General features: G+C 32.3%; 2 protein-coding genes, 1 long non-coding RNA gene and 1 other non-coding gene across 5 annotated transcripts in view; 1 reads left to right on the forward strand and 3 right to left on the reverse strand.

The window, feature by feature from the left end:
• The window catches only part of LOC132750984 (protein unc-80-like), a 76,146-nt gene extending 56,444 nt beyond the window's left edge, over positions 1 to 19,702 (reverse strand). Inside the window, 9 exon segments of the mRNA XM_060741074.1 lie at positions 843 to 1,006; positions 2,010 to 2,191; positions 4,080 to 4,136; positions 6,575 to 6,816; positions 7,773 to 7,993; positions 9,178 to 11,067; positions 11,939 to 12,034; positions 12,674 to 12,722; positions 19,543 to 19,702. Of these exon segments, the coding sequence (XP_060597057.1) occupies positions 843 to 1,006; positions 2,010 to 2,191; positions 4,080 to 4,136; positions 6,575 to 6,816; positions 7,773 to 7,993; positions 9,178 to 11,067; positions 11,939 to 12,034; positions 12,674 to 12,722; positions 19,543 to 19,634 (2,993 nt within the window). The 5' untranslated portion in view covers positions 19,635 to 19,702.
• On the reverse strand, positions 19 to 181 carry LOC132750990 (U1 spliceosomal RNA). The gene has a single exon (XR_009628625.1). It is a non-coding gene; the product is annotated as a U1 spliceosomal RNA (small nuclear RNA).
• On the reverse strand, positions 17,925 to 19,367 carry LOC132750981 (uncharacterized). The gene is made up of 2 exons (XR_009628622.1): positions 19,175 to 19,367; positions 17,925 to 18,387 (listed from the first exon to the last, which is right to left on the reverse strand). It is a non-coding gene; the product is annotated as an uncharacterized LOC132750981 (long non-coding RNA).
• Positions 19,703 to 19,910: 208 nt separating the features above from the next.
• On the forward strand, positions 19,911 to 26,089 carry LOC132750983 (protein DGCR6-like). Of its 2 annotated transcripts, none has more exons than XM_060741073.1 (5): positions 19,911 to 20,135; positions 21,602 to 21,752; positions 22,165 to 22,325; positions 23,693 to 23,799; positions 25,411 to 26,089. In XM_060741073.1, the coding sequence occupies exons 2-5, from the start codon at positions 21,616 to 21,618 to the stop codon at positions 25,618 to 25,620; spliced, it is 615 nt and encodes a 204-aa protein (XP_060597056.1). In that variant the 5' UTR covers positions 19,911 to 20,135; positions 21,602 to 21,615; the 3' UTR covers positions 25,621 to 26,089. The 2 variants fall into 2 exon arrangements, with proteins under 2 accessions (XP_060597056.1, XP_060597055.1); XM_060741072.1 differs by having other exon boundaries at positions 21,598 to 21,752; positions 25,411 to 26,088.
• Positions 26,090 to 26,157: the final 68 nt, after the last annotated feature.

Genomic DNA, 26,157 nt, shown 5'->3' on the forward strand with positions numbered 1-26,157 from the left:
AAGAGATGAGTTTACAGTTCAGGGATAGCGCGAACGCAGTCCCCACACAAATAAATTGCGTACCCGAGTAACCCACATTTGGGGCTATCGCAGACGTCAGCCCAACCGAAGTGCAATGGAAGGGCCTCTTTCTGGGGAAACCACCTTGGTGATCATGGTTTTCCCTGTACCAGGTAAGTATGCTTATTACAGCCTAAATTCTGGGTTTTATATCAAAATCAAAATAGCTTTTCATTTGCTCAAATATTACAATAACTTTAAGTTGTTCCTTTCTTCATAAAGGATAATTAAACACTAACTGAAGTCTTCATAATAATTTATAAAACGAATTAAGAAAAAAATTATCAATATAAGAAATTAAACTGTTAACTATAAATAAACCATGAAAACATACATTTAAAGAAATTACACTAAAATGGATAAAAGGTGTAAAAGTCTAAAAATAGATTGAAGCAAAGGCCAGCAACTCTTGATGAAACTTACAGCAGTTCAACAATAAAAGAAAATCTGATAAATCCTTTCACTGTTAACCACAATTTACCTTTATCAACAAAGGAGATATTGATCAAATTGAAAACAGATGGTTTAGCAGACCAATTAACTTGTTTATAATGCCTTTTGCCCTGTAACCAATGATCCATTTAAAAAAAGTATGCAGTAATCTTAAATTAAGATAAGTATAGGCCTTGTTAATTAAGAAAAATTATGAAAACAATATAAATATTTCAGGAAAACATTAAAACTTTATACTTTGATAGCAAGAATTTCAATTGATGACAGTATAACACTACAAGCAAAGAAAATGCCTGAAATTTTTAGCTGGAGCACCTATAAAAACTCACCTTATAGGATGAGACATGGGAGTGGCCACCTCCTTCACCTGTTCTGCTCTATTTTTCACATCAAAGTACGAGTCTAGAAGGCCACTGAGTGCAACTCTTCTGAATGTCCCACCATGGATCTCTTTGAAATATGTAATCAACTGGCGGACATCGCAGAACATACTCTATAAATAGACAGTATAATAATGTTTTACATACAATTCCCATACTAGTATAGATTAGATATATCTATATCAGCCCAATTGTAATGAAAACTGCAGGATTTATTTTAACCACTCTCTAGTCTGCTTCCTGAAGTGCTATAATATGACCTCAGTAGAGGTCAAACCCTTGATCTCTTGGTTTTAAGTTAGACACCAAGGCCACAGCTCACCAATATAATATCAGAGTGCAGAGCAAAGACAAAATATGACATACAGAAGCAATAAATATAATAATTTCCAAACATCTACATCTAAGGAAAGGTTTGAAGGAATCTTTTATTTAGGAATGCATTCCAGTAATACATTCAAATAAGTGAAACATGAAATCTGGAATCTAGTAATTTTCCCACCTTTTTAAAGATGACACTAAAAATCTTCTTTAGTAACAAATATTTGATATTAAAGTTGAAAATATTATTTAAATTGAAATGCATGTTCCAACTCTAGCTTAAATAAAGGTGTTTAATATTGTTAAGGCAGATTAAAGTTGTCCCCAGGCAGATACAGTATTATAACAAGAAAACTGCAAACTGATGATAGGCATACAAAAGGCAAAGTACTTATTATCTTTATTTTATCCTTACCACATTAAATACCTTAAATGGGCTTGTCCAGTTTTCAATCTGGACTAAACCATTCATCACTTTTACAGAAATTTAAAAACAGAGAAATGTTTTAATAAGTGTCACAGGGGGAGAAAAATGTGCAGCCTAAACAGGACTCGAACTCGGGACCCTCGAAATACCGTAACGCGGCTCTACTGACTGAGCTATCCAGCTGCTTAAATATCTTCTCCAATAAATAGTGAACAGTTCTGAACCGTATTAATTAATAGCAAACAGTAAACAGTGCAGACCATGATCAGATGGCATGGATGTGCTGGTTTGTCTTGGTCTACATTTGTCACAATGGTAATATTAGTTGTTGCCAGCACAAGAAGAGTTATACAATGATGTATACTTACAATATTATCACTGTTGTATAATTCCTTAGTACTTTCTACACATCTAGAGATGAAAGTCTTCATACTGTTAGACATGAGCACACCCTCCACGCCCCTATACCCCACCCCTCCAATACTGTGACCAAAGTTGTTGGCAAAACCACTGTTGACCAGAGCTTCTTGTGATGCCGACTTTCTGTGACCTAAATATCAGAAAATGCTAGATACATGAACTAAGTTCATTTGTAGCCATGTAGAAAAAATACTTGTCTGTCACCTACTTAAAGAAAACAAGAGACCTATAACTCATTTGAAGCATACAATGTTCATACATTAAGCAATGCTATTTCATTGGTTTCAATTTTTCATTTAGATATTAAGCTAAATAAGAAGAAGGAATTGTTGAAAGAAAATTCTACCATATAAATCAATCCTGATATACTCAAAAATACACAATTGTCATATATCTGTTATTTTTGTCATTTATCTATCATTTTTATCATAATTAAGTTTAGAGTAAATGATTTTCAGTAAAAAAAATTCTAGAAATGCAAGTGCCGAATTGCCATCAAGTTATTTAATCATAAATTTAATCATAAATTTACAAAATCCAAAATTGATTTAAAACAATTTAAGAAACTAATGTAAGTTATAATACTATCACCAGCCATAACCCGTTTAGAAATTTCCTACAAATAAGAACAACACATAAATATGAAATATAAATATGGAACTCTATAGAACAGAGAGCTATTTTGTATCGTGCAACACAGCTAACACTTGATTAGTTCAACATGTAAACATAGAACAGCCATTCATACTTAATAGCTACATTATTTTGTATTCTTATTTTGCAAATGAATAAATTAATTCCATGCTAATGAAATTAATATAACAGAAACAAACAAATTACAGACAGTACTGCGTTGGGCAGCCAGTCACAAGGGTCATTGCCACTATTAAAAAATTTTAAAGTCGTTGCTGCATCACAAAGGTGGCCATGAAACAATCATAGCTTGCTTATAGTGAAAACTAAAAGCTTCCTTGAACAACTTTAAGGGTAGTCTCCTGGAACCATTACAGATGACCTATGAGGAAATATGTTTGTAACCTCTGAAGGGCTCAAACCTAATACACCTTGGTTAAGAGCCAGACACGTTGTCCACTGGGCCACTCCTATCTTTAATTCTAGGTTAAATTTTAGGCTCAATCAAACCGAGCCAGCAACATTTTCAATTTTGTCATTTTTGACATATTTTAGGGATTCTGTTTTTCTCTATTTCATATTTGTTAACATCAATGATAACTTTTTATACAACTCCAATTAATGAGCAGTTTCCCTTCAATAAATGTAAAAATTAACACAAATAAAACCATTGTGGGTGATAGGAGAAAAAAGAAGTGAGACAGAATTAAATCACTAGCTGCATGCTGAAGAAAGATTGGGGGAAAAAAGACATAATAATTTTTAACCCATAAACAAAGGAGAGACCTTCAACATATCTTTCATAAGGTAACAATAGCTGGGAAAGTCGTTTGCACTTTATACTATATCCTTACACATATATCATTTAAATAAAGTGAGCACAATCTTAAAGGAAAGATATAAGTAAAAAACAGATATCAACCAAACAAGAAGGTACAGATTTATATTTTCAACATTTTTGTTGAAACTAATGTTCATTACTGAAACGGTACTTGTAATTACTGTTACTTCAAATTCAAAATGAAATATTCAGGATCTATAGATTTTGACTAATGGATAGCAATATTTCATTTGTATGAAATTTGATCTGATGTTTTGACGTACACTAAAATTTCCAGGATGCTTTGTGGAATTTAAAACTGTCCTTGTGATTTCAGGGATGGGCAATTTTAGTGATAAATGGTTTCTGTAACATTGGGGTGGGGGATAACAAGGGAAACATTTTTTTCTGGTATTATGGTTGAGAATAATTAATAACAGAGGTAACATTTATGTAACAAATGAAACCAAATCTGTAACAAATGATGAATATACAGTTTACATGCTATAACAAGAATAAACTGAAAATGGTTGAATATTTTAGAAAAGCTTGAAATTCCAGTAACCTGAAGCTTGTGAAGTGGGGCTAGCTGTTCCAGATACTGTGCTAGTTTTCTTTGAAGCTGAAAATAGCATCTTCATGTCTTAAAATAGCATCTTCATGTCTTAACATAGCATCTTCATGTCTTAAAATAGCATCTTTATGTCTTAAAAAAGTATCTTCAAGTCTTAAAATAGCATCACCATGACTGTCTTAAAATAAATTCTTCATGTTTTAAAATAGCATCTTAATGCCTTAAAATAGCATCTTCATGTCTTAAAATAGCTTCACCATAATTGTCTTAAAATAGCATCTACAAGTCTTTATAAAGCATCTTTAAGTAATAATATCTCAGCTTTTCATGTACATTGAAGGAAATAAAGTATATCTGTCTTAAAAAAGCATTTTCATGTCTTAAAACACAGGGCATTTTAACATCTATGTTTTTATATTTTTTTCGATTGACGTTAGTTTGCCATTTTTTACAACACTGATTTTTAACTTTAGCAAGCAACCAAAGGGAAGTAAATACTGGTATTTCTTAAATGCAAGTTCTAAACCTTTTATCACTGAATTTGCATAAGTGAAATGTCCTACTTTGAATTTTGAACCATCCATCCCAAGGTAAACTAATGGATACTTATATTAAATAAGGCAGGCAACAGTAAAGGGTCTAGTCAAATTGTATAAATGTTAAAGCTGCACGCCTCCAGATGAGCCAAAATATTTCAAGAAAATCAATATAGTGAAAAATGCATTAAAAAATTTTTAAGAAAGGTAAAAACATTCAAGATCCAAGTGATATTTTACATGACTGTTATATGTGGTTAAAGACTGCTTTCAACATATTTCTACTTTGTTACTAATGCAGTAAGGGCTGTTTTTACATGTGTTGACCTTTTTTTTTGTAATTTTCATGGACTGTAAGTGCCGATTGCAATGTGTAAATTACTTTATTTGTTCACCTCACATTATTTTACTTTTAAATACATTTTCAAAATTTTTATGAAAATTAACATGAGGCATGCTGCTTTAAAGGTATATTTTATGAGATAACACTGTAAACAGCTCACACTAGATGTAACATATGGCCAGATAATTCTCTTAAATAAAATCACCACACTTTCAACTTTATTCATTGATTGAACATTTAACCCTATAATTTTGTTGACTTCATGTAAAACACCACTGTCACAGCAGTAATTCCTGAATATCTAGAGAAGTTGTACAACTTGTACATAAAGTCACAGATATTGGAAATGGTTTTCTTGATATTGATTTTCTCTGAAGGTTTACTGCCGGTATAACAAGATGCTGATGTTTGAGAGTCTCAAGTTTCTACAATTTACTGTCTACATACATGTATAATTATGCTGCCAAGATTTTACAATTTCTGTCTTATTTGTTATAGATAGCTATGTTTTATGCACTTGATCATACTTGATCAGACTGATACCAACAAATAAAAGTTATTTTCAATAATGGCACAGTGTCACATGGAATTAAGTCCTTTTAACACTTCCCAATCAAGCACACATTCAAGACTTGCCATTTTTAAAAGTAGAAGAAAATTAAGGCAAATGATCAAAAGAAAATTTTGACAAAACTAGTCACATCAGTTTGTAATTTCCCTGAAAAGACATACTGCATTGATGACTTAACTTGTGAGACCTGAGAAAAATGTCTAAGTCATTTGCCTGGGCAATACTTAACTACTGATTTCCTTAAATGAACCTTTATTTTATTAAGTATGATTATTTTCACCACATATCTTCACTTGTTCTCAACAAAACCAAAGCAAATGTTTATAAATATAAATCCTACAGGGAAAATTTCAAACAGATGTCTTACTTTGGACTACGTATAAAGCAAAATTTTAACTTTTTTATTGCATATAATTTGAACTTATCTTATAATTTTTAGAACTTTTTGAAATACCAATTTGATGCACTGTTACAGTATAATATGAACTTCTTTGATTACATACAATTTGAACTTCTTTGATTACATATAATTTGAACTTCTTTGATTACATACAATTTGAACTTCTTTGATTACATACAATTTGAACTTCTTTGATTACATACAATTTGAACTTCTTTGATTACATATAATTTGAACTTTGATTACATACAATTTGATCTTCTTTGATTACATATAATTTGAACTTCTTTGATTACATATAATTTGAACTTCTTTGATTACATATAATTTGAACTTCTTTGATTACATACAATTTGAACTTCTTTGATTACATATAATTTGAACTTCTTTGATTACATACAATTTGAACTTCTTTGATTACATATAATTTGAACTTCTTTGATTACATACAATTTGAACTTCTTTGATTACATATAATTTGAACTTCTTTAATTACATACAATTTGAACTTCTTTGATTACATATAATTTGAACTTCTTTGATTACATATGATTTGAACTTATCTAAAAAATTCTTTCAGATCTTTTTGTAATCATTCAGGTAAGACTGGTAACATATCAGACATGTAAAACTTACTTTGTTGAGGTTGTAAAAGGTATGCTGGATCAACACAAAATCCAAGGAAAGCATGGAAGAAATCCACCACCTCTTGTATTGGCCTGGATTTCACGGTTTCCTTCATATAACTACTAAATAATGGAGGATTTAACTTCTGTAGTCGCTGTAAGCAGTTGTGACCTTTCTGTCGGAGTAGATCTCCATGGCGACCTCTTAATCCATCACCACAACCGTGAGGGCATCCAAGTGACTTATATATACTGAAATAGTTACAAGTGTTCTGAGTGGATGAAGTGTGCTTTTTTTTATAAGTTATCCAAGACAATATGGTCATATGATGTATTGCTGCACATTCAGTAAATTCAGACATTTATAAAATATGATTACTTATGATGAAAAAGAAAAAAAAATAAATAATCATTATAAGCTGATTGATTTCAGTAAGACTAAAATTTAATGTCAATTTATATTGTCTTATCTTAAGTTTGTTCTTAAAAGTGTAAATAATCATTGTTAAAGATGTATGCGATCTAATATGAACTGAATTAGTAAGTAGATTTTAACAGGACAATTTGAAACTTATCTTTATTTTTTTAGAGATATCAATATGTGTATTCATAATGTATGAGAAAATTTAAAAATCATAAAGTTATTGTTTTTCTTCAGTCTTTTACACAATCTCTCCAATGTATCTTTTTAAAATAGTGTGTATTATGTGTTTTCTATATATTTATAGCGAGTCTGGTACCTTTAACCCTTAATATTCTATTTTTTTTAGCCTTTTCCCACTAGTATGGTGCCTGGTCAGACTGCATGTATTATAAAGCTTTATACTGTTAGTAGCTCATTTTTTGTATTTTAATCTTGAAATCCATTAATTTTAAAATGGACTGCTCGAAATTCAAACCAGGGAAAATCCATTGCACAAATTTAACAAGCATCAGGGTTATAAAACTTTTTCTGATATCAGTCTCTGATCTCATGATTTTCATTGGTCAGTGTACATTTTTTGTTGAGTTCTGACCAATCAAATACCTAGGATCTGAGTTAACTTTTTCTGAGATCAGTCTTGGATCTCATGATTTTCATAGGTCAGTGCACATTTTTTGTTGGGTTTTGACCAATCAAATACCAGAGATCTGAGTTTGAACATAGATAATTCCTAAATAACATTGGAGCCAGGTTAAAAGTTTAAACAATATAAGACAAAACTGACCTGATAACACTGTCCATGGCTAGATCAAAGGCTGTTATCTCAGGTTTCCCACTGTCAGTAGTCGTTGATTGCTCATCTTCTGATTTCTTCTCCATTTCAGAGAGCTTGTCCATGTCACGTTTCCTTTCTATTATATCCAAGTCAAACAGACAGCTCAATAAATTAAGGGACACTTCACAGATTCTTTCTCCATTCTGGTTTTTCGAGACAAAATGTATTGCCTGAAAGATAAAATGCTTTTTTAATGATAACAATATATGTACAGGCCTGTTTACTTTAGTAAAGTTAAAAGAAAATGAAAATTTTCATATGTACTATAAATACAGTCAACTATCGTTATCTCGACATCGCTTTTCTCGATATTTCGTTATCTCGATGAAATTTTGAAAGTCCCAATTTTCCTCCTTCTTTATCTATATTGGAAATATTTGTTTATCTCGATATTTTTATTTCGATATTTTCAGTATCTCGATGTAAAATTTCAGCCCCAACAGTTATTTTCACACTATTATCCTTTGTTTTGTCTCGACTAATAGTTTTCTTTCGTCTGTTCCCTTCAGACATGTGAAAAACACAAACTAGACGATGATTGCTTAATAGCGTGTTTTATAATGATGATTATGTTTGTAACAAGTTTAGCTGTTTTTATAAAAGTTAATCTATTGAGAATGTTGATTGACTTATGTCCAAAATGAGTGAATTTTACGTTCTTTATAAATATTCGACCACTGTATCAATTCATTATGAGTTTAAATGTAAATGAAATAGTGGTATAGAAACGCTATCGTTGCAATATTGTTTCACAACATCACCACCAAATCAATCAGAGGTTGAACAATCTCGAGAAAGACCCGATAAATAACCTGGGATCAACCACCCTGAAAACAATGTTTTCACTATATTGGTGTATTACTGAGTAAACCTCACTATGTGTTTTGATCACAGACACCCGTATTTCTGCTGGTAAACATCCGCTAATGTTACTTTGTTAAATATCGACTAGGCCTATGAAAACAAGACATGGGGATATCATAGTTTATTTGACTTAAAGTATGCACATGTCTTTTGTAAAAATCAGTTTCTGCCTTATTCAAACCCTAATATGTTTATAACGGCATTTCGTTATCTGGATATTTTTTGGACGGTCCCAATGACTTTGAGGTAACGAGAGTCGACTGTAATAACTTTAAATTCTTAACTACTGGTAGTCATTTCAAACAAATTTTTGCCAATGTCAGCTAGTTTCATACTTTTGTGGAACAATATCTTGCTAACTCAAAACTGGCCTTTGTGAGATACAGTCAAAATTGCGTGAAAATTCTCAATAATTTTCAAAATGTTCTAAAAATAAATTTAAATGTGTTGAGAATATTAAGTATCCAAAAAAATGTTTTTTCATACACACCTGTAGAATAACTTTATAGTTCAGGTGACCATTTTTTTGAATATAGTGAACAGAGCCTGGTACTTCATGGACTTCTTCCTCTTGCTGGTAACAAATGTTAGAATCTGTCATACTTCGAGAAAGTCCTGCCCCTTGTTCCTCTCCACCCTCGGCTCCCTCTACTTCAGCAATGTCTTGTTTGGAGAAATCAAACACTTGCGGCCATGTTGGTTTTGTTCTCTGTGGTGTATCAGCAGTTATAGTTATAATTGGTTTCCCTGCAGGCCCAAATCTTGTACTTGTCGTTCCCCCAAAAGCAGTGTCTCCTGCATGAGACAAACTGGATGAATCATTGCTACTGTGCTGACTGCTGGCCTCGGAGTCCTGATCCGGGGAAGGTGTAGCAGCAAATTTGTTGTTAGAAGCTACCAAGTCAGTGTCCCAACTTTGACTGGTTTTCACAGGTTTGTCCTTGCCGGTAGACTGTTTAGCAGAAATATCTACAGATGCTCTACCCCTGTTTGTATTCCAGTTGTACATACTAGAATATTCTCTATGTGTCCTAGGGAGAGGGTACTGATCTAATTTGGTCTTAAAAGCAATCCTGGTTGGAGAGGTTTCAGATCTTGAAGGGGATGATTTACGTGTTACATAAGCTTTTGAGCTGTCCGGATATTGTCTAAGTTCCACCATACACACTTTCTTGAATGGTGGTTCCCTGCGTAGTTCTGTTAAAAATGGTTTTATAGCCGGAGAGGCTGGTTCTGAGTCAGAATGTATGGTTGATAAATCTGGGGACATGGAGGCAAATTTCTGTGAAGCACTACTAGCAGACTTTGGTATTCCCATGACATACGATTCTTTTGATCTGGAAGATTGTGAGGGGATACTGTTACAGCGAAGTAATATTGGTTCTGCAAAAGGCAATGATCGACTTCTTTCCCGGTCTTGTATATCCCTATGCAAAAGTTCATCTGATATTTCCAGTAGACGCTGATGAATGTACTTTAATGCCCAGTGAACACCATCAACCGACCATTGAAGGCAAAACAAACACTGTAAAACAGCGACATCAAAATAGCTCGCACTAAGAATGTCGACATCAGTTACACCTTTAATACCACTCATTGCAGCACTTGCCAGTCTATTCTTCTGAAAATCCCTGTCTAAAGATCCTAGCTTCTCTAAAATGCTCTGCCTGTTCTCTGGCCCGACATCAACATAACTGTTCTTCCTGCCACATCTGCATGTACTTGGACCTTCATTGGCCCGGCTTGTCTTCACATTACTACAGAACTCGCACACTGAAAATATAGACTGGCATTCAGACTGTGACATAAAACAGAAGTCACTATCACTCATTCTGGCAAGAGGTGCCAGTCTAGTTGGTGATACTTCACTTTCAGTAGACTGTACACTTTCTGTATCAAATGGGGATACGAATCGCAAATTCTCCGTCGACGTTCCTTTTCCTATGTAAATATTTGCAGCATTTGTGTTCACTTTCAATAAATTCCTCTGTGCCTTTAAAACATTTCTCTGTGGTTTGACTGGAGTAGAAAAGCATGGGACATCAGGCTGATGGTAATCCCATAGTGGCTGCCATAGCCTTAATCCATTCTCTAACTTCAGCGATTGAAAATCCGAGTCTTCTAGGGTGCTAACCAATGGGGCAAACAAATACACAAATAACTGAATGGTCTTCAATGGATGTAACAACACAGCTGGGATCAAGGGCTTGGTATCGGAGATAGTTGCGTTGTCTTCACATTCAGAAGCAGCATCTAGGATTATCCAGTGTAGGGTGTATAGTAACTTGGTCTCACTGTTGGAAAATTTGGCCCCAGGGTGCATCTGTTTACGGTTTTCCAGCAGCGCCGCACATGCATGCATCACATGAGGGAAGGCAATCTGAAAGAAGTATATATATATCTGGCACAGATTGTTCAGTTGTTGTTGTTTTTGGTGTTATTTTTTTTTCAAATAAAGCATTTTCATTTTTAATATAAACTTTATCATGAGAGTTTTGTTTTAGGTTATACAACAATCCCATTTTTGCTGCTATATATATATATATATATATATATATATATATATATGACAGGAATAATACTTAAAATAAATGAAAAATTAAACAACTTGCTTTATTATTTTAACACTCTTGTTGAATGTTATACTGTACAATGTTACAAAGAATTTCAGTTACAGAAAATAAAGTTTTAATGCTTGTCTCTACTATGCCCAAAAAGAAATGATGACTTCAAACACACAAATCCCAAAGAAGTTTAAAAACATTTAGTATAAGACTTCCACTCAATTCCAAAATTTGAAAGTCAGAGACTGAAAAATGTCTTACATTGGAAATCACATTATATAGGTGAAAAAGGAGAAGCATTACATTTCAAAATGGAAGTCACAAGCCAAAATCAAGGAGTAATTTAATGACTCCCGAACTTCAATTACTGGAGGCCCTGTGTGTTTAAACATTATCTTTCTAAGCTTCATTCCGCTTTCTGAAACTTATAAGTGGTTGTGCCGTATGTGTTTCTACATATGCCAAAACACTGCTGCAATGCAGGTAGAGCTCAAACCCAGGATCCATGGGTTGAGAGATAGACACTTTAACCACTAGACCACTGTTTCCATTAAGAACATTTAAAATGACATACTTAATATGATATTTAAAGTCTATACTTCAATTACAGATTTGGAAATTACTGAAATAATATGACAAAGAGGAAACAGTACATGATTCAATATATCTGAATATTCCTATACTAACCTGTATAACTTTCCATCTTGACACACTCTGTATAGCCTCACATAAGTTCAGGGATTGTCCATGAAGAATGTTCTGCACAACAACTCTTTCAAATGACTGGAATAAAGTTAACATACTGCACAGTACTAGTGAGGTTTTTTTAGAAGTCTAATGCAGTTTGTGTTGTTTAATGCTCTGTCTTAATGAAAATTAGGCCGAAGATAAAGACATGTCTACAACTTTTCTACATGCCAAAAACAGTAATAAAACAAAAATAGAATGATAAATTATTTAAATCTTAATAATTCATTCTTTGGCTGACCATCTTAACCCTTACAGTGATAAATATCTATAATTTAAATTGCAATTGTCCATCTTTCAATCTGGACAAAATCGTTCATCTATTTTAGAAAAAAAAATCAATACAAGTACTGACTGAATAGCCTATAGTACAGATAATGATCAGACAACACACATGTGCTAGTTGATCCTGGCCTGCACTGGTTACATGGAATCAGTTGCCAACAGCGGGCTTATAGCTTTATAATAAAAGCTGTATGTTGATTAACCAAACAAATTTCATTTCATTACACTGTTATACTTCTAACAGATTTTTAGATCATTTTCGCAACTGTTGCCAAGATAATGAATGGAAACTGTGATGACCGAATGATGAAACAGGGTAACACTATATGCCCCTGGCATTTTATGGCAGGGGCATAAAAATACACTTCTGGAGAAAATGAAAATACTTACAATGCATGATGCATCACAAAGCTTTCCCAGCTTAGGACGGATAAATGGACTGAAAAAAAGTTCATACAAATTAATTTATTTATTACAATATCATATAATAGCTAACAACTTATCAAACCTAAAATTTATCATTATGTAATTATATTAAGAGGATATTTTGTTTGAGTGAAATATGGAATATATTTTCATAAAACATGATAAAATGCCGCATATTGTCACATGCCGGGAAGGCGAGTGAAAATTTCTGGCATTTTATCATGTTGAGTGAAAATAATTATACATGTACCATATTTAACGAAAAACGAAAAAATAACCTTTTCATTTAATTTCATTATCAAGAAAAAATGGTTACAAACCCCTAGCATGCTACGCAACTGCAATTGTACAGCAGGCAGTAATATATTATTTATAGATGTGTCTTGTATTGCACGCGATATTTGGCGCTACATTGTGACGTCAAGTAAACAACTCTTTAAACGTCTCTACAGCTTTAATGACTGAATTTAAGATATTGGTGTTCCGATTTATTTTCTTAGTTAGACCATTTTCTATCATTCTAGATAGTATTCAGAACTCAACAAAAAGTTGTTTTGTATTTGTCAGATTTTTCAAACAAAATGGCGAAAGAAGTCCCTTAAAATTAATATGAGATTTGACTCTGCCCACTTTCATATTTACTTTTAAAATTAATATGAAATATATTTGACTGATATAGCACCATATTTCATGGGTAAAATTAAATAAAAATGCATATCTTAAACATTCAAAGTTGCCTAAAATAGTATCCCGCGCAACCAGTAATCAATCAGTTAAGCTGTTTTTAGCTAATAATAGATGGAAGGGGAAATGATGCTTTAAATTTATTTTTAGCTATTAATGTATCTATCAGTATTTGTTCATTTTAAGGTTGGTACAATTTCAACAAGTCTTGATCTTTCTCAGAAAAACAATAAAAATGATATGACACACTCAGGTCATTCCCAGGAATATTTTTAACTAAATTTAAACAGTAAGGTAAACACCACTGAAGAATTTGTTCAAGATAGTCAGGGCTACTATAAATTGTAGAAAATTTCACAACAGGCTATAATCCACTATTCAACGATTTACAACAGTTTTTGTTTTGTTTTTTCAAAATTTTAAAAGAACTCACTGAATGTTATAGTGATTACTACATATTGTCACCTTAGTACAGTAATGGGTTATGTCCTTTTAAATCTAATATTAATGAGTTAACCAGTTACTGCACTAAAGTGACAATATATTCATATGTTGTACAATGCATTGGTATAGCTACTGTTAATGTGTACACAAAGAATAGTTGAAGGTGTCACAAGTTTCTTTGTACTCTAATTGGGGTGCAAAATGATAAATGCATCCAACAATGACAGCCATTTTACCTGCCCAGTCCGCATATATAGAAGATATTTGTTTGTTTTGCATGTAAGATTGAAATATTATTTCACTGAGTGAACACCAGATGCAATATTTTCACGAGTGGCGTAGCCACGAGTGAAAATATAATAGCTGGTGTTCACGAATGAAATATATTTCAATCTTATAATTATTTTATTATGCAAAACAAATAAATTTTGTTATTATTTCATGCTTTTTAAGTATTTTTTTTACTGATTTTGCCGTGTAACGTCACGCATTCTCCTTTGTGACGTCATCACATCATGACGTCACATCATCAATTTTGAAATATAGTTCTGTTAAATTTCTCTAATTTTGTTACATTTATAACATGATGTATGGTGACATCGTCTTTCTTTTCCTAAAGAGACAAAATTTACGTATGAAGGCATTTATTTCTGCCTGATATTCCATTTAGTTATGATTTTCTTTTCATTCGCATTCAGATATAGTTCGGATACAGTGAAAATTATATTTTATAAATTTCACTAGTGGTTTATCAGAATATCATTATCTGATATTTTACAATAAAACACTGGAAAGCATGAAATAAAATATAATATTTACCAAATATGGAATCTTGTCTAGATCTGTCACTTGGTGTAACTTACAAAATATCTTTTCTACATACACCATATAAATATAGTTATTCTAAATATACCTAAGAGTTAATTAGACTGAGGTTAATGGTAAAACTCTGTACACCAATGCTTTTTTAAAAAATTGGACTTGCTTGGAAAAAATTTCATAACTATTTCAATATATGCCGTTGACATTTAATCAAATCTGGCATTTCTGCAGGTGTTGATGTTAAGACAACATGTGACTTTATGCAATTTAGTCTGGCACAACATCAGCGCCACAGAAATAACAATGTGATCGAATTTATCAAGATGTTTCAGGATAATTCTGCTTCAAGTCACAGGGGGCCCACACAGTGTTTGGATGGTATATACTGCTTGATGGTGACCTTAAAATGAGATTTTAGTCATAACCTTATAATATGTATATAAATATATACAAGGGGCATTACTCGGTAAATAGAGAATTTTCGATTACCCACAAACTCATGCGAGATTTTTCACTAATTAAATAAAAAATTTTACTAACTGTACTGCGTTGCATAGCTTATTCAATCCACAATTGATAAACACTAACTCTATTCTGATTCCCTTAGCCCACTTTAAGAAATTTATTCAAAACCATTCACTTCTGTCACAAAATTGCTTAGTCGTACGAGATGTTGCAACACCAAATTCTACAGGTAAAATATCAATTTTAAAAAGGGGAGGTACAAATAAATGCATACAAACAATAACAGAACATAGTTTTTATTACCTACCTGCGCAAATAGTCGTGAAGTGCTCTACATTTGTCTGTTTTGAACGAATTCTTCAAATCAGTGCAGAAATCTGCTTCGGCGAAGATATTTGGGAAACTCTGATCACGGTTTATCGAGACCTTTCATTGGTTCGGTTGTCTATAACGAGAGCCGATGAAAGGTCTTGGTACACCGTGACCAGAATTTGTTTGAAACAGACGAATGTACATGTAGAGCGCTTCACGACTATTTGTGCAGGTAGGTTATAGAAACTATGTTGTGTTATTGTTGGCATGCATTTATTTTAGCCTATCCTCCCCCTTTTAAAAATGATATTTTACCCGTAGAATTTGGTGTTGCGACATCTCGTACGACTAAGCAATTTTGTGACAGAAGTGAAGGATTTTGAATAAATTTCTTAAAGTGGGCTATGCAACACAGTATAGTGTGTGGAAATTTTTTATTTAATAGTGGAAAATCTCGCATGAATTTGTGGGTGATCGAAAATTTTGTATTTACCGAGTAATGCCTTGTCTATATTTATATACATATTATAAGGTTATGACTAAAATCTCATTTTAAGGTCACCATTAAGCAGTATATACCATCCAAAACCCCTGTGCTTCAAGTTTCTTTTATAGGTAGATCTAGCCTACAATTGAATTATTAAGTTGATCCTGGGATGTACTATAACGGGATATGTCACTCGCGCTTTCTTATCAGTGCCAATGTTGGTGTCCAATTGGAATCGATCGATCGATAAGCGCCGTGTTTAAACGCCGTAATCACGGTACATGCCGGTTGATCGGATATATTTCGTGCATAAATTTTCCGGTGATTTTGGGAGGTGGGCAATCAAAATAGTAGGAAAAAAAGATTGTTGGTTTCTTAAATACTTTTTTCATTGGATCAATTTTAAAAATATTAATATTAATTAATATGAAACAGATACAGAAAAGTAATTTACCATATTTAATTATGATAGAAAATTTACGTTTTGTAATTAAAATACGTTCAGAAATAACTTAATCATTAAATTTCAATTATAGCTTTAATTACATGGTTTATATTAATTATAGAATATAATTATGTCAAATGTGTCAATAAACATAGAAATTATTTTGTATTGGGACTTATTATTTATGTAATTAAAGTGTACAGCTGCTATAAACATGTTTATAACATGTAATAATTTTTGGTCTAATAAAATGTCTGACTTTTGTTTTATTCATGTTTGTTTTCAACATGGCCTTTGATAATCTTTGATGTTTAAACATATTTTTCACATATATTTGTAATTATGTTCTTATTTAGCTTTAATCTTCATTTTTGAATAGATTGTTTTCTTACTTCACACAATAATGCCCTTTTAAAATATGCTATTGAATGACAGTTTTAATTATAAATTATAACTCAAATTTTTCATAAAAAGATAATATTTAAGATGCAATGTTCATATATGAAATATATGGGGCCTCCGTGGCCGAGTGGTTAAGGTCGCTGACTTAAGATCACAAGTCCCTCACCGCTGTAGGTTCGATCCTCACTCGGGTCGAAATCTTTCATGTGAGGAAGCCATCCAGCTGGCTTACGGAAGGTCGGTGGTTCTACCCAGGTGCCCGCTCGTGCCAGAAATAATGCCTGAAGGGGCACCTGGGGTCTTCCTCCACCAATAAAGCTGGACAAAATCGACGAAAAAATCTCGGCGGGACGCTCTAGGATGGCCCGACTTGAGTGTACGGTCGCCCATATGGGCTTTCCGGCGGCGACCTTAAATAAACGCATTAAAAAAAAAAAATGAAATTTATACATACTGATACACTGCAATATGGCATATGGAAAATCGGATTTTGTTCTCTTTGAGGATATTGATTTAGATTTTTTTTCTTGGTGAATTTACAGCTAGTGAATATGAAAATTCTGAGGATGAGGATAAGATAAGTGTAAAATCTAAAGAGGATAAAAGAAAAACTTATGTATGTGATCAGTGTGATAAGTCATACAATTCTGTATCGGGTATAAGAGGACATTTAAGGAATAAACATGGAGTTAAGAATGTTAATGGTTAGAAAAACTTTTTTTATGCAATGTTTCTTACTGTGGTCTTTTTCAATTGTAAATAGTATAACAACTAAGATTCATATTTGCAATGGCCACGTCATACTGGTCATCAACCTGCATACCCATTGTTAGAGTTCCAGCTTCGACCCATTTGTCATGTGACATTTCTGTATGTATATATATGCATCAGACCAGTGGACAATATATCTGTGATTTTTTATACTGAACCACTGACTTATTAAAATTCTTTTACTCGTTTATTAAAAGGCTAGGCAGCATGAAGGACTACCTAGTTGATAAAAAAACACTTTATCAATATATTACACATTACAATTTTTTTTTAAATATTTATTTCATCTTATGAATATTAGCTGTACAAATGTAAACATAATTGGAATACAAATACAAAAAATATTGTGAAATGAACAAAGAAATACTTGACACATTGAAATCGGCACTTATAATCTACATAAATTACCAAAAAGAAGTCAAAATGTGCATGAATGGCCCCTACTGCGTTAGTAACGCAGTATAAATATGGTGATAAATACTGCAATATACAGTCATTAATTGCACATAAGATATAAATTATCACTTGAATCTTTGATCTGTTTACTTTTTCTTTAAGTTTTAGTATGTTTTTTTCCAAGTGTAATTTCTTTGAAATATTTTGGGTTATCTGGAGGCATGCGGCTTTGAAAAAATGTTTCATCAGATATATGAATGCACAAGTAGGTCCAACTTCATTTTCTCTGTGACACGAATACATATTTTAATCCTTCAATCTGAATCGACAAATTCATGGTATCTTTTGTGACCTTACACTCAGGATCTTGTTCATCATTACTGGTATTCTCAAGCAAAAAGAAATTTGTGAAGAAAGCATCTGATGGAAAGTTTTCAATCTTCGATAAACCTGCAATTGAGATTGAAATAATATTATACAAAAAATAAGGAAATAAAAGACTTTAAAAGTGCAAATAACAATTGACACCATGGCAGGATATCATTCATGATATCCAATGACACAGCTAAGGAATCTATCATTTTTAATAAAGATGTTGTTTTTTTTTTCATTCAGATAACAAATTATGGTTTTCAAAAATTAAAAGAAACCCTACCTATTTCTAAAACATTATTTTTCTACTTTTTAAATATCAAACGACTTAACTGCAAATTCGTCAATTTATGGTTTGGTCTCAGATTTCACCAAAAAATTGTTGAAATTTGACACAGCGTAATGAAAAATCCTACAAGATAATTGATCCAATTTTATTTTCTTGCTATAGATATGTTTATGTTTTACTAAAAAATACTAACATGGGACAAATTTAATTAACATATAACGTTCATTTACGGGACAAAAAATGTACATCACGTTTGCATTCCGCCATTTTATTTTTCGGATTTTTGTCACAGTTCATAAAATTGGAACCCGTAAAATTTCATTTTATCTCACTACAATTCCATAATCTTAACGTTAAACCAAAGATATTTAAAGGATCTATCAAAATATTCTGTCAGTTTTCTTGTAATTTACTTATTTAAACGAAGTTTTGCAGACAAAAATTACCCTTTTACGGCGATCAACACAAAACATCAGTTCGATTGAAATTTTTATTCTTTCAACAGACACAGTTTTTCACGTTAGATACTTTATACACCATGTTAAAAATACATCGGATCAATGTCATGATACTTACAGAATTATTTCATTTACTTTCTGGGGACTTCAACCCCATTAAGTAAACATACCGATCGATTTTCTGACCGAACATTTCCTCCGCTTTGAACTAAAATTGTAAAATGGCGGCGCTGATTCCTGATTGAACGAAAACATAAGGAGCGATAATCTCTGTGTTTCCCGTCCCCGTATCGTATGTTCCAGGTTGATCTAATATTCTTTCAATAGTTAGGTTTTCTTGTGTTTTCATTTAAATAAAAACTTAAAATCATTCAACTCCTTCTATTTAACAATCATGAAAGATACCTAAAAAAATATTTGTGTTCAACTTCTGGCTCAACACATTATTATTCATTTATTTTTCTTTAAATTCAGATACGGTTTTACCTCGTTTGCCTCCAGAAAAATGTCTGCATAGGCAGTGGTACGGATAAATCGCTGTCCAGATCATCACTAGACTGGGACTTCCTCTTCGGCATGTTTGATTTTTATTAATTTACATTATTTTTATCATGATTGTGATGAAAAAACGCTAACTATAATGTTTTGATTCTCATGAGCAGCCATTTTTTCTCAGCATCTGTATCTGAATCCCATTTTCTGATTGGTCAGTAAGAAAACCACGTGACAATCATTTTGCTATAGCCTGTTTCTAAAAAGTACGTTTAGTACCAATCGCAACTTTTCGGCCCTTTCCGTCAGTCTCCGGATTGTAGATAATAACCGAGGATATTCCGATTGGTTGTGCTCTTAACAAAGTTATTGCCCCTTTTACAGAAACCACCATTTGTAACATAGATTCTCGTCGCTCATAATTTTCTTTCATTTAGTCTTCTGATTGTCATTACTTTACTAAACTGAATAGTTATTTTGTATACATACGAAGAAAAACTTACTGCTGAATTTTCTAGACCGTTTTTACACCCGGAAGTTGAATTATTCCTAATATATTTCATGGCGTGATTCGTCAAAAGTGACAGGTATTTACTGTTTAATAAATATATTGTTAGTTAAACAACCACTTTAGCAAAAGATATAGAAACAGAAGATTATGAATCACGCAGCTTACGTACCAATATATACATAAGACCTGGATCAAAAAAAATATCCAGGGGCCATTCGTGCTGCAATTTTCTAGTCATGCATGTGATGCTACTTGTCATGTATTGCTACTTTAAATTGTGAGTGCTTTTTCAAGATAAACTTAGACCACAAAAGTTCTCATAATCAGTTTCTTTACATTTGAAGAATCAAAACTGGAAACAAAGCTTTGTTTAAGGTTGTGTATAAATCTTGCACTTAAAATCTAGCGTTGTCAGGGGGTTGCCAGAAGCCTGAGAAGGGGGCTGTGCCCCCTTCCATTTGGGGGGGCGGGGGTTGAAGGGGGCAGTAGCCCTCCTCATCTCAAAGAAAATTTTGGACTTGTGAGAGGCTAAAAATGACCCCAGGTCGATCATAAGGTAGTGTGTAACCAATGCAGAAAAGCCTTTGACTATCTCAATCCATTGACTGATTGAGAACTTGCAGCACTTTGAAATCAATTTTGATGAAAAAAATTAACACAAGATAGTGATTTCTGGCAATTTTGAGATGTCCCCTTGTTGCCGTGGTAACAGGAAATATAAGACTGAGCATGTTGTTACAAATGTATTGGTCCTGTCAACATTTGTGCCAAGTTTGATTAGTATTGAAGCAGTTTTTATAGTTTTATAGCAATTTGAACTTGTAACGGGACACTTTTCAATGAAAACAGCCATTTTTCACAAAATGCTCATGCAGTAATGGATACTTTAGTCTTTAGGCAGAATAATTTTTGTCAAAAAAGTTTTTCACAGGTATATAGAAAATGACTTTTTCCCAGTTATTTCTGTGTTTATGTTAATTTAAGATTAAAAGATGTTGATGAAATATTTAACTGATTAGTTTATATACTGTATACATGTAAATTTATTTTAGTTTGACTGTGTTGGAAGCTATTATCTTATTGAAACACTCTTGAATTTGTTCCTTGAACTAACCAGTACTTTATAGCAATGAGTGTTAAGTTTCTTGCTTAAGGAAACAATGGCTTGCTCTTGACTTGGTTTGAACCCACATGGTCAGCAATCCTTAGATAACTAGCCTGACGTGTTAACCAATTGGCAATGCCAACACAGTTTAACTGATAAGCAATCACACTAGGCAAGTTTGATAACCAATCTCATTATGATTTGAGTGTTAAGTAAGACAAATTTCAAATTGTTTACAAGTACATTGCATACTAATTAAGTCTTTCTGTCATAATGTAACTGTATTGTTCACACTGATTGACAAGATGTGAGGCCTACAATAAAATCAAAGTCACTTTGTTTTCCTTCATGGAATCATTGGAGGGGGAAACAAAGATATTTTTTAAGACTAGCCTGATTAAAATATATCTTTAAACATTAATACTTTTGAAAGGTAGAGGTAGACAGAAGGATGACAGCTGAATATATACCAACAGAGATAGGTGGTGGGTCATCAATGAAAGAAGAGTATGAGCGTAGAGAACTACAACAACGGCGACATTATTTCTTGTTTTCACAACTTCAAAATATGGCGAGAGAACTGCCAGGGTATGTAAGGGTATTTACCATCTTACTTTACCAAACATCAAATGTTAAATTTAAAGCTAAAGCTTGAATGAAATACTTTATTACTTAAGGCTTTACTAAAGCTATTTTGGATAAAATCTGCTCAAAGAGCAAAGTAAAATGATCAGTAAAATTTCTGTCTCACCTTCAACTAAAGCAGAAAATGTAGTATTATGTTGCCTTAATTTGCAAAGACAAAGAAATATTTTACCAAACTGGTTTTAAAGCAGAAACAAATTTAACCACATTCAAATATCTTTTGAGCAATTGAAACACACACTTCTGATTGAAATAAATTACATTTGGTTATGAAATTAATTGTTAAAAGCTTGATTTATGTAGAGATTCATTTCATTTCAGATTTTCACTTCTAAACATAATTATTGTCTTTTAGAAAATACCAGCAACGGTTGCCCTATGACCTCTTGTCTAGCCTAGCCAATGCTTTGATAGATGGCACAGTGTTCCAGATTGTTCTAGGTTTGAAGGAAGTTCAAGAATGGGAAGAGAAAGCAATGTTTCAACAGAGAAGTAAACTTATATCTGATCATAAAGGTATTAATATTAATGAGGGAGATATTTATTTAAAGACTTAAATACCTTTTTGTTTAGCTCAAAATATGAAAGGATAGCAGAGGTATTCTACCCACTCTGGCGTCAGCTTGAATTAAGCTAAATCACAAATAAGAGAACATTTTGCTTTAAAAGTAGACTTTTCCAACATTTTTTGGAACTATTCATTTGCAATTTTGAGGATATTTAAGATCAAAATTTCAAGTTGGTCAGCCAACAGTTTAGAGCCTGATCAGACTGCACAGATATGTAGGCTGTCCTTGCTCTATGCTGATTGCTAAAGCTAATCTCTTCTGGTTCCAGCCTAAAATTAATAATAATAATAAATATAGCTTTAGTTATGGTTATAAATGTAGAATCTTGGAAAGAGATAAATATATAATGTTTTATTTTGATAAATTTATGTCATCATAAAGTTACAGAATTTCCAATGCTCAATATGATAAAACTTTGATATAAATGAAATGCATGTTCATTAACCAGTTTTTGTCTTTATAAACTTAGTAACCCAGTTTACATGATAAAATTAAAAAGGTTATCATCAGTTGATGAAAATTTTTAATATTGACAGCTTAATATTGTGAATATTTTCAATTTTGCTTAGTTCTAGATTTGTATTAATTTGGTTTCGTGGTAATACATTTTATTATTCTTATGGATAAGATGCAATGAACAGATGAAATAATATTGAAGTCTGTATTTGAATGGGACTGAGATCTGTCTTACTGATATTATGTATTTTAAAGAATTTAGGGTAAACCTTCATGTCAGCTTGATTGTGATGAAGGCTTGAAGCTTATTAATGAAACATTATCAAATTTGTTTCCTGATACTCACCAGTACTGGTGTTACTTAAGGATTGGATCGAGTGACCTTTACTTATGTTCCCTTGGTTGAGAGACAAACACATTAAACGGTTTCGACAGAGGGTTCTTGATTTAAAGGGATTAGAAATTTAAGATAATTTGTTGAGATTTTTATACTATTTTGCGTAGGTCTGGGGCCAGTTTCTCAAAGCTCTGGTCCAATAACTTGTGTGTTAGATTTCAGTTCACTCTGTTTTTCAGAATAACCATATAAATTGTGCAAAATAAACAACCCAAAAACTCATACCGGGATAAGAAATACACACAAAAATAATTTAAATTCAATTCCAAGTATATTTATTATCTTTGGTAAATTTCTATTTAAAATGCACCAATTAATTCATGTAGGAATTTAAAATGATATGATTTTAGGGTTGTTTTTTTACCTCATTGGAGCTTCTCTAAACACTAAGTTATCAGTTCACACTCTTGCTTTATTTATTGAAAATATTATGTGTTTTTTTTTGTTGTTTTTTTTTTCAGCACAAAAACATGAGCTTCAGAAGAAACATAAAGCATTGTTACAGGACTGTCAGAGTAAACCTCACAATCTACCGTTAGTGAAGGCTCAGATAGACAGAGAAATGGAGGTAATCTGCTCTATCATAAATGTTCAATAAACCCTCATAAAGTCACTGTTGACATAATGATGTGCATCCGAACGACAAACAGTGATTTTATCAAGCGATTAAATCACCAATTTGGACATATTATTTTGAATCTAACACAACATAAATAAATAAATAAATGCTGCCGTACCTGATAATAAGCTAAATTGTGCCTGATTTGTTTCCCTACTCATTTTCATTGCATCACATTTTTAGTGGTTACGTCGCGTGTATAATGATTACGTCACATGTCTAAATATAAATGTCAAACAGTGACTTTATTGCATAATAACACACACTTCTGGTTCTTCTAATTTAATTGGGAAAAATGCGAGTCGTGTAGGAATTAACCTTTGACCTACTGGAACTGAAATTGATTAGCATTTGTCACTAGTATAGAGTGAGGTGAGCCAGCATAACCATGCAGTCTGACCAGGCTCTCAACTGTTGGTAGCTCAATTTTTAGTTTGTAATGTTTTAAAGAAAAAGTTGAGCTATTGTGATCGCTGTGTCGTTGTCATGGTCATTCAAAATCTTTAATTTAGCCTATTATATAAAGATTTTAAAATCTTTTTGAAACATTAAAGTTTTTGCATGACAATGGCAACCACATAGCTAAGTTGTTTCATATTTCTTTAAGGAACAAAAAACTATTTCTAAAAGTTCACTTTACATCAGTAAATCTGAAAATAAAGTCACATGTTTATGATTGAGTAGCTTCCCTTCCTTCATTATATTGTCAGATTGGCAATTATATTCAACAATTTAAGTTATATTTGATAGTTTGATATACAATCATAGATTAACAGTGTGGAGATGATCCCTTCTTAATAACAGGCACGCCCAGTTATAGAACAGCCCAATGGGAAAAGTTTTTTTTGGATGACACCATGTCAGATCACATTTATTTTTAGGATAAAAAGCATTGTAAACCCTGTACGTGGAAATATATTTGTATAATCTTTGTATTTAGTACTGGGAGGTGCCCTTGTAACTCTTATCATAAATGAGGTCAATTTATGGTAAATAATTTTGTATGATCAAAACTGTAATGATTGATTTTAAGACTTTTGATTTTTTCTTTAAATTCTTTTGGGGAATGCTAACATTTTTTTGAATAGTAGTATTTATTAGCATGTTCCAATGAAGTTTTGTTTTATGTTAGGCCTTCCTATTCTCCTCAGTGGCTTATTTGTTAAGGTTGTTGACTTCAAATCACTTACCTTTTAGCGCTTTGGGTTTGTATTCCATAAGTAACTTCTTTATGTGAGGAAGCTATCAAGAAAGCTTACAGAAGGCCAATACTACTTGGGGTGTATGCACATGCCTTCAGCAAAGCTTGGAGGGGCATTTGAGGTTTTCCTCCACCAGTAAAATATGACCATAACCGTGGGGGGTTTGATTAACAAGTAAAACCGAACAAAAATCCAACAAACTAGGCATTCTCATGACAACACTAACTTCAACACTAACTTCATTAAGTCTTAAATTTGTTAGATAGAATGTTGCTAGATTAAAATATTTAATTTCAAACATCTATACATACATGTATTAGGCATAATTCCTATTGGTAAAATCTCAATATTTCTTCAGACAACAAAGAAAAGATGTGATGAGGAAATACGAAAGAAAGATCAGAAGATTATTATGCAGTTAGACCAGAAAGTGATGGATCAACAATCTACACTAGAGAAGGCGGGAGTTCAAGGTTTCTATGTCACCAACAAACCACAGGATATCAGATTACAGATGTATTTATTAGAGTTTATAGTCAGACTCTCTCAGCTTGAAATGCCAAGTTGATACGGGGAATATATAGTTTGAAAGACGTTTTTTCTCAACTGAAAATGCCAAGTTGATAAGGGAAATGTATAGTTTAAACAAACTTTCACAATCCAAGTTGATTGGGGGAATATATGGATCAAATGTCAGACTCTCTCAGCCAGAAATGCCAAGTTGATAGGGGAAATATATATTTTAAAAGTCTGATATTTATTTATTAATGTACCAGTGCTTTTCTTAGCAATGCTAAGGTGCAAATTTGAGACTTGTGTATGTATACCATGAATCATATTCTTTTATTCCTAAATAATTTTAATGTGTTACCAGATAGATTACAATATGTGCAAATGTTATAAATTTACACTGTAATTCTTGCATTTGAATCAATTTTTTTTAATCTGAGATATATTTGAATTGCATGAATTTGATAAATATCTAGAATTATTAATGGACTGGTGCAATAATACTTGTCAACGTTTGTGGAGTCAGATTAAAAGAAAATGTTAAGGAAGAAAAGTTTGTTTGTTTTTTGTTAATTTTTTTTTTGTTTTTTGTTTT

The sequence above is a fragment of the Ruditapes philippinarum genome, unplaced genomic scaffold, assembly GCF_026571515.1.
Source record: "Ruditapes philippinarum isolate M1 unplaced genomic scaffold, ASM2657151v2 ctg997_1_1_1_1, whole genome shotgun sequence".
Classification (NCBI taxonomy): Eukaryota; Metazoa; Mollusca; class Bivalvia; order Venerida; family Veneridae; genus Ruditapes; species Ruditapes philippinarum.

Bases quoted from the DNA above. Each gene is read 5' to 3' on its own strand.
- LOC132750983 (XM_060741073.1), top strand. From the start codon at position 21,616: ATGACAGCTGAATATATACCAACAGAGATAGGTGGTGGGTCATCAATG. The intron at 21,753-22,164 runs GTATGTAAGGGT...ATTGTCTTTTAG, and splicing joins ATGGCGAGAGAACTGCCAGG to AAAATACCAGCAACGGTTGC. The intron at 22,326-23,692 runs GTATTAATATTA...TTTTTTTTTCAG, and splicing joins ACTTATATCTGATCATAAAG to CACAAAAACATGAGCTTCAG.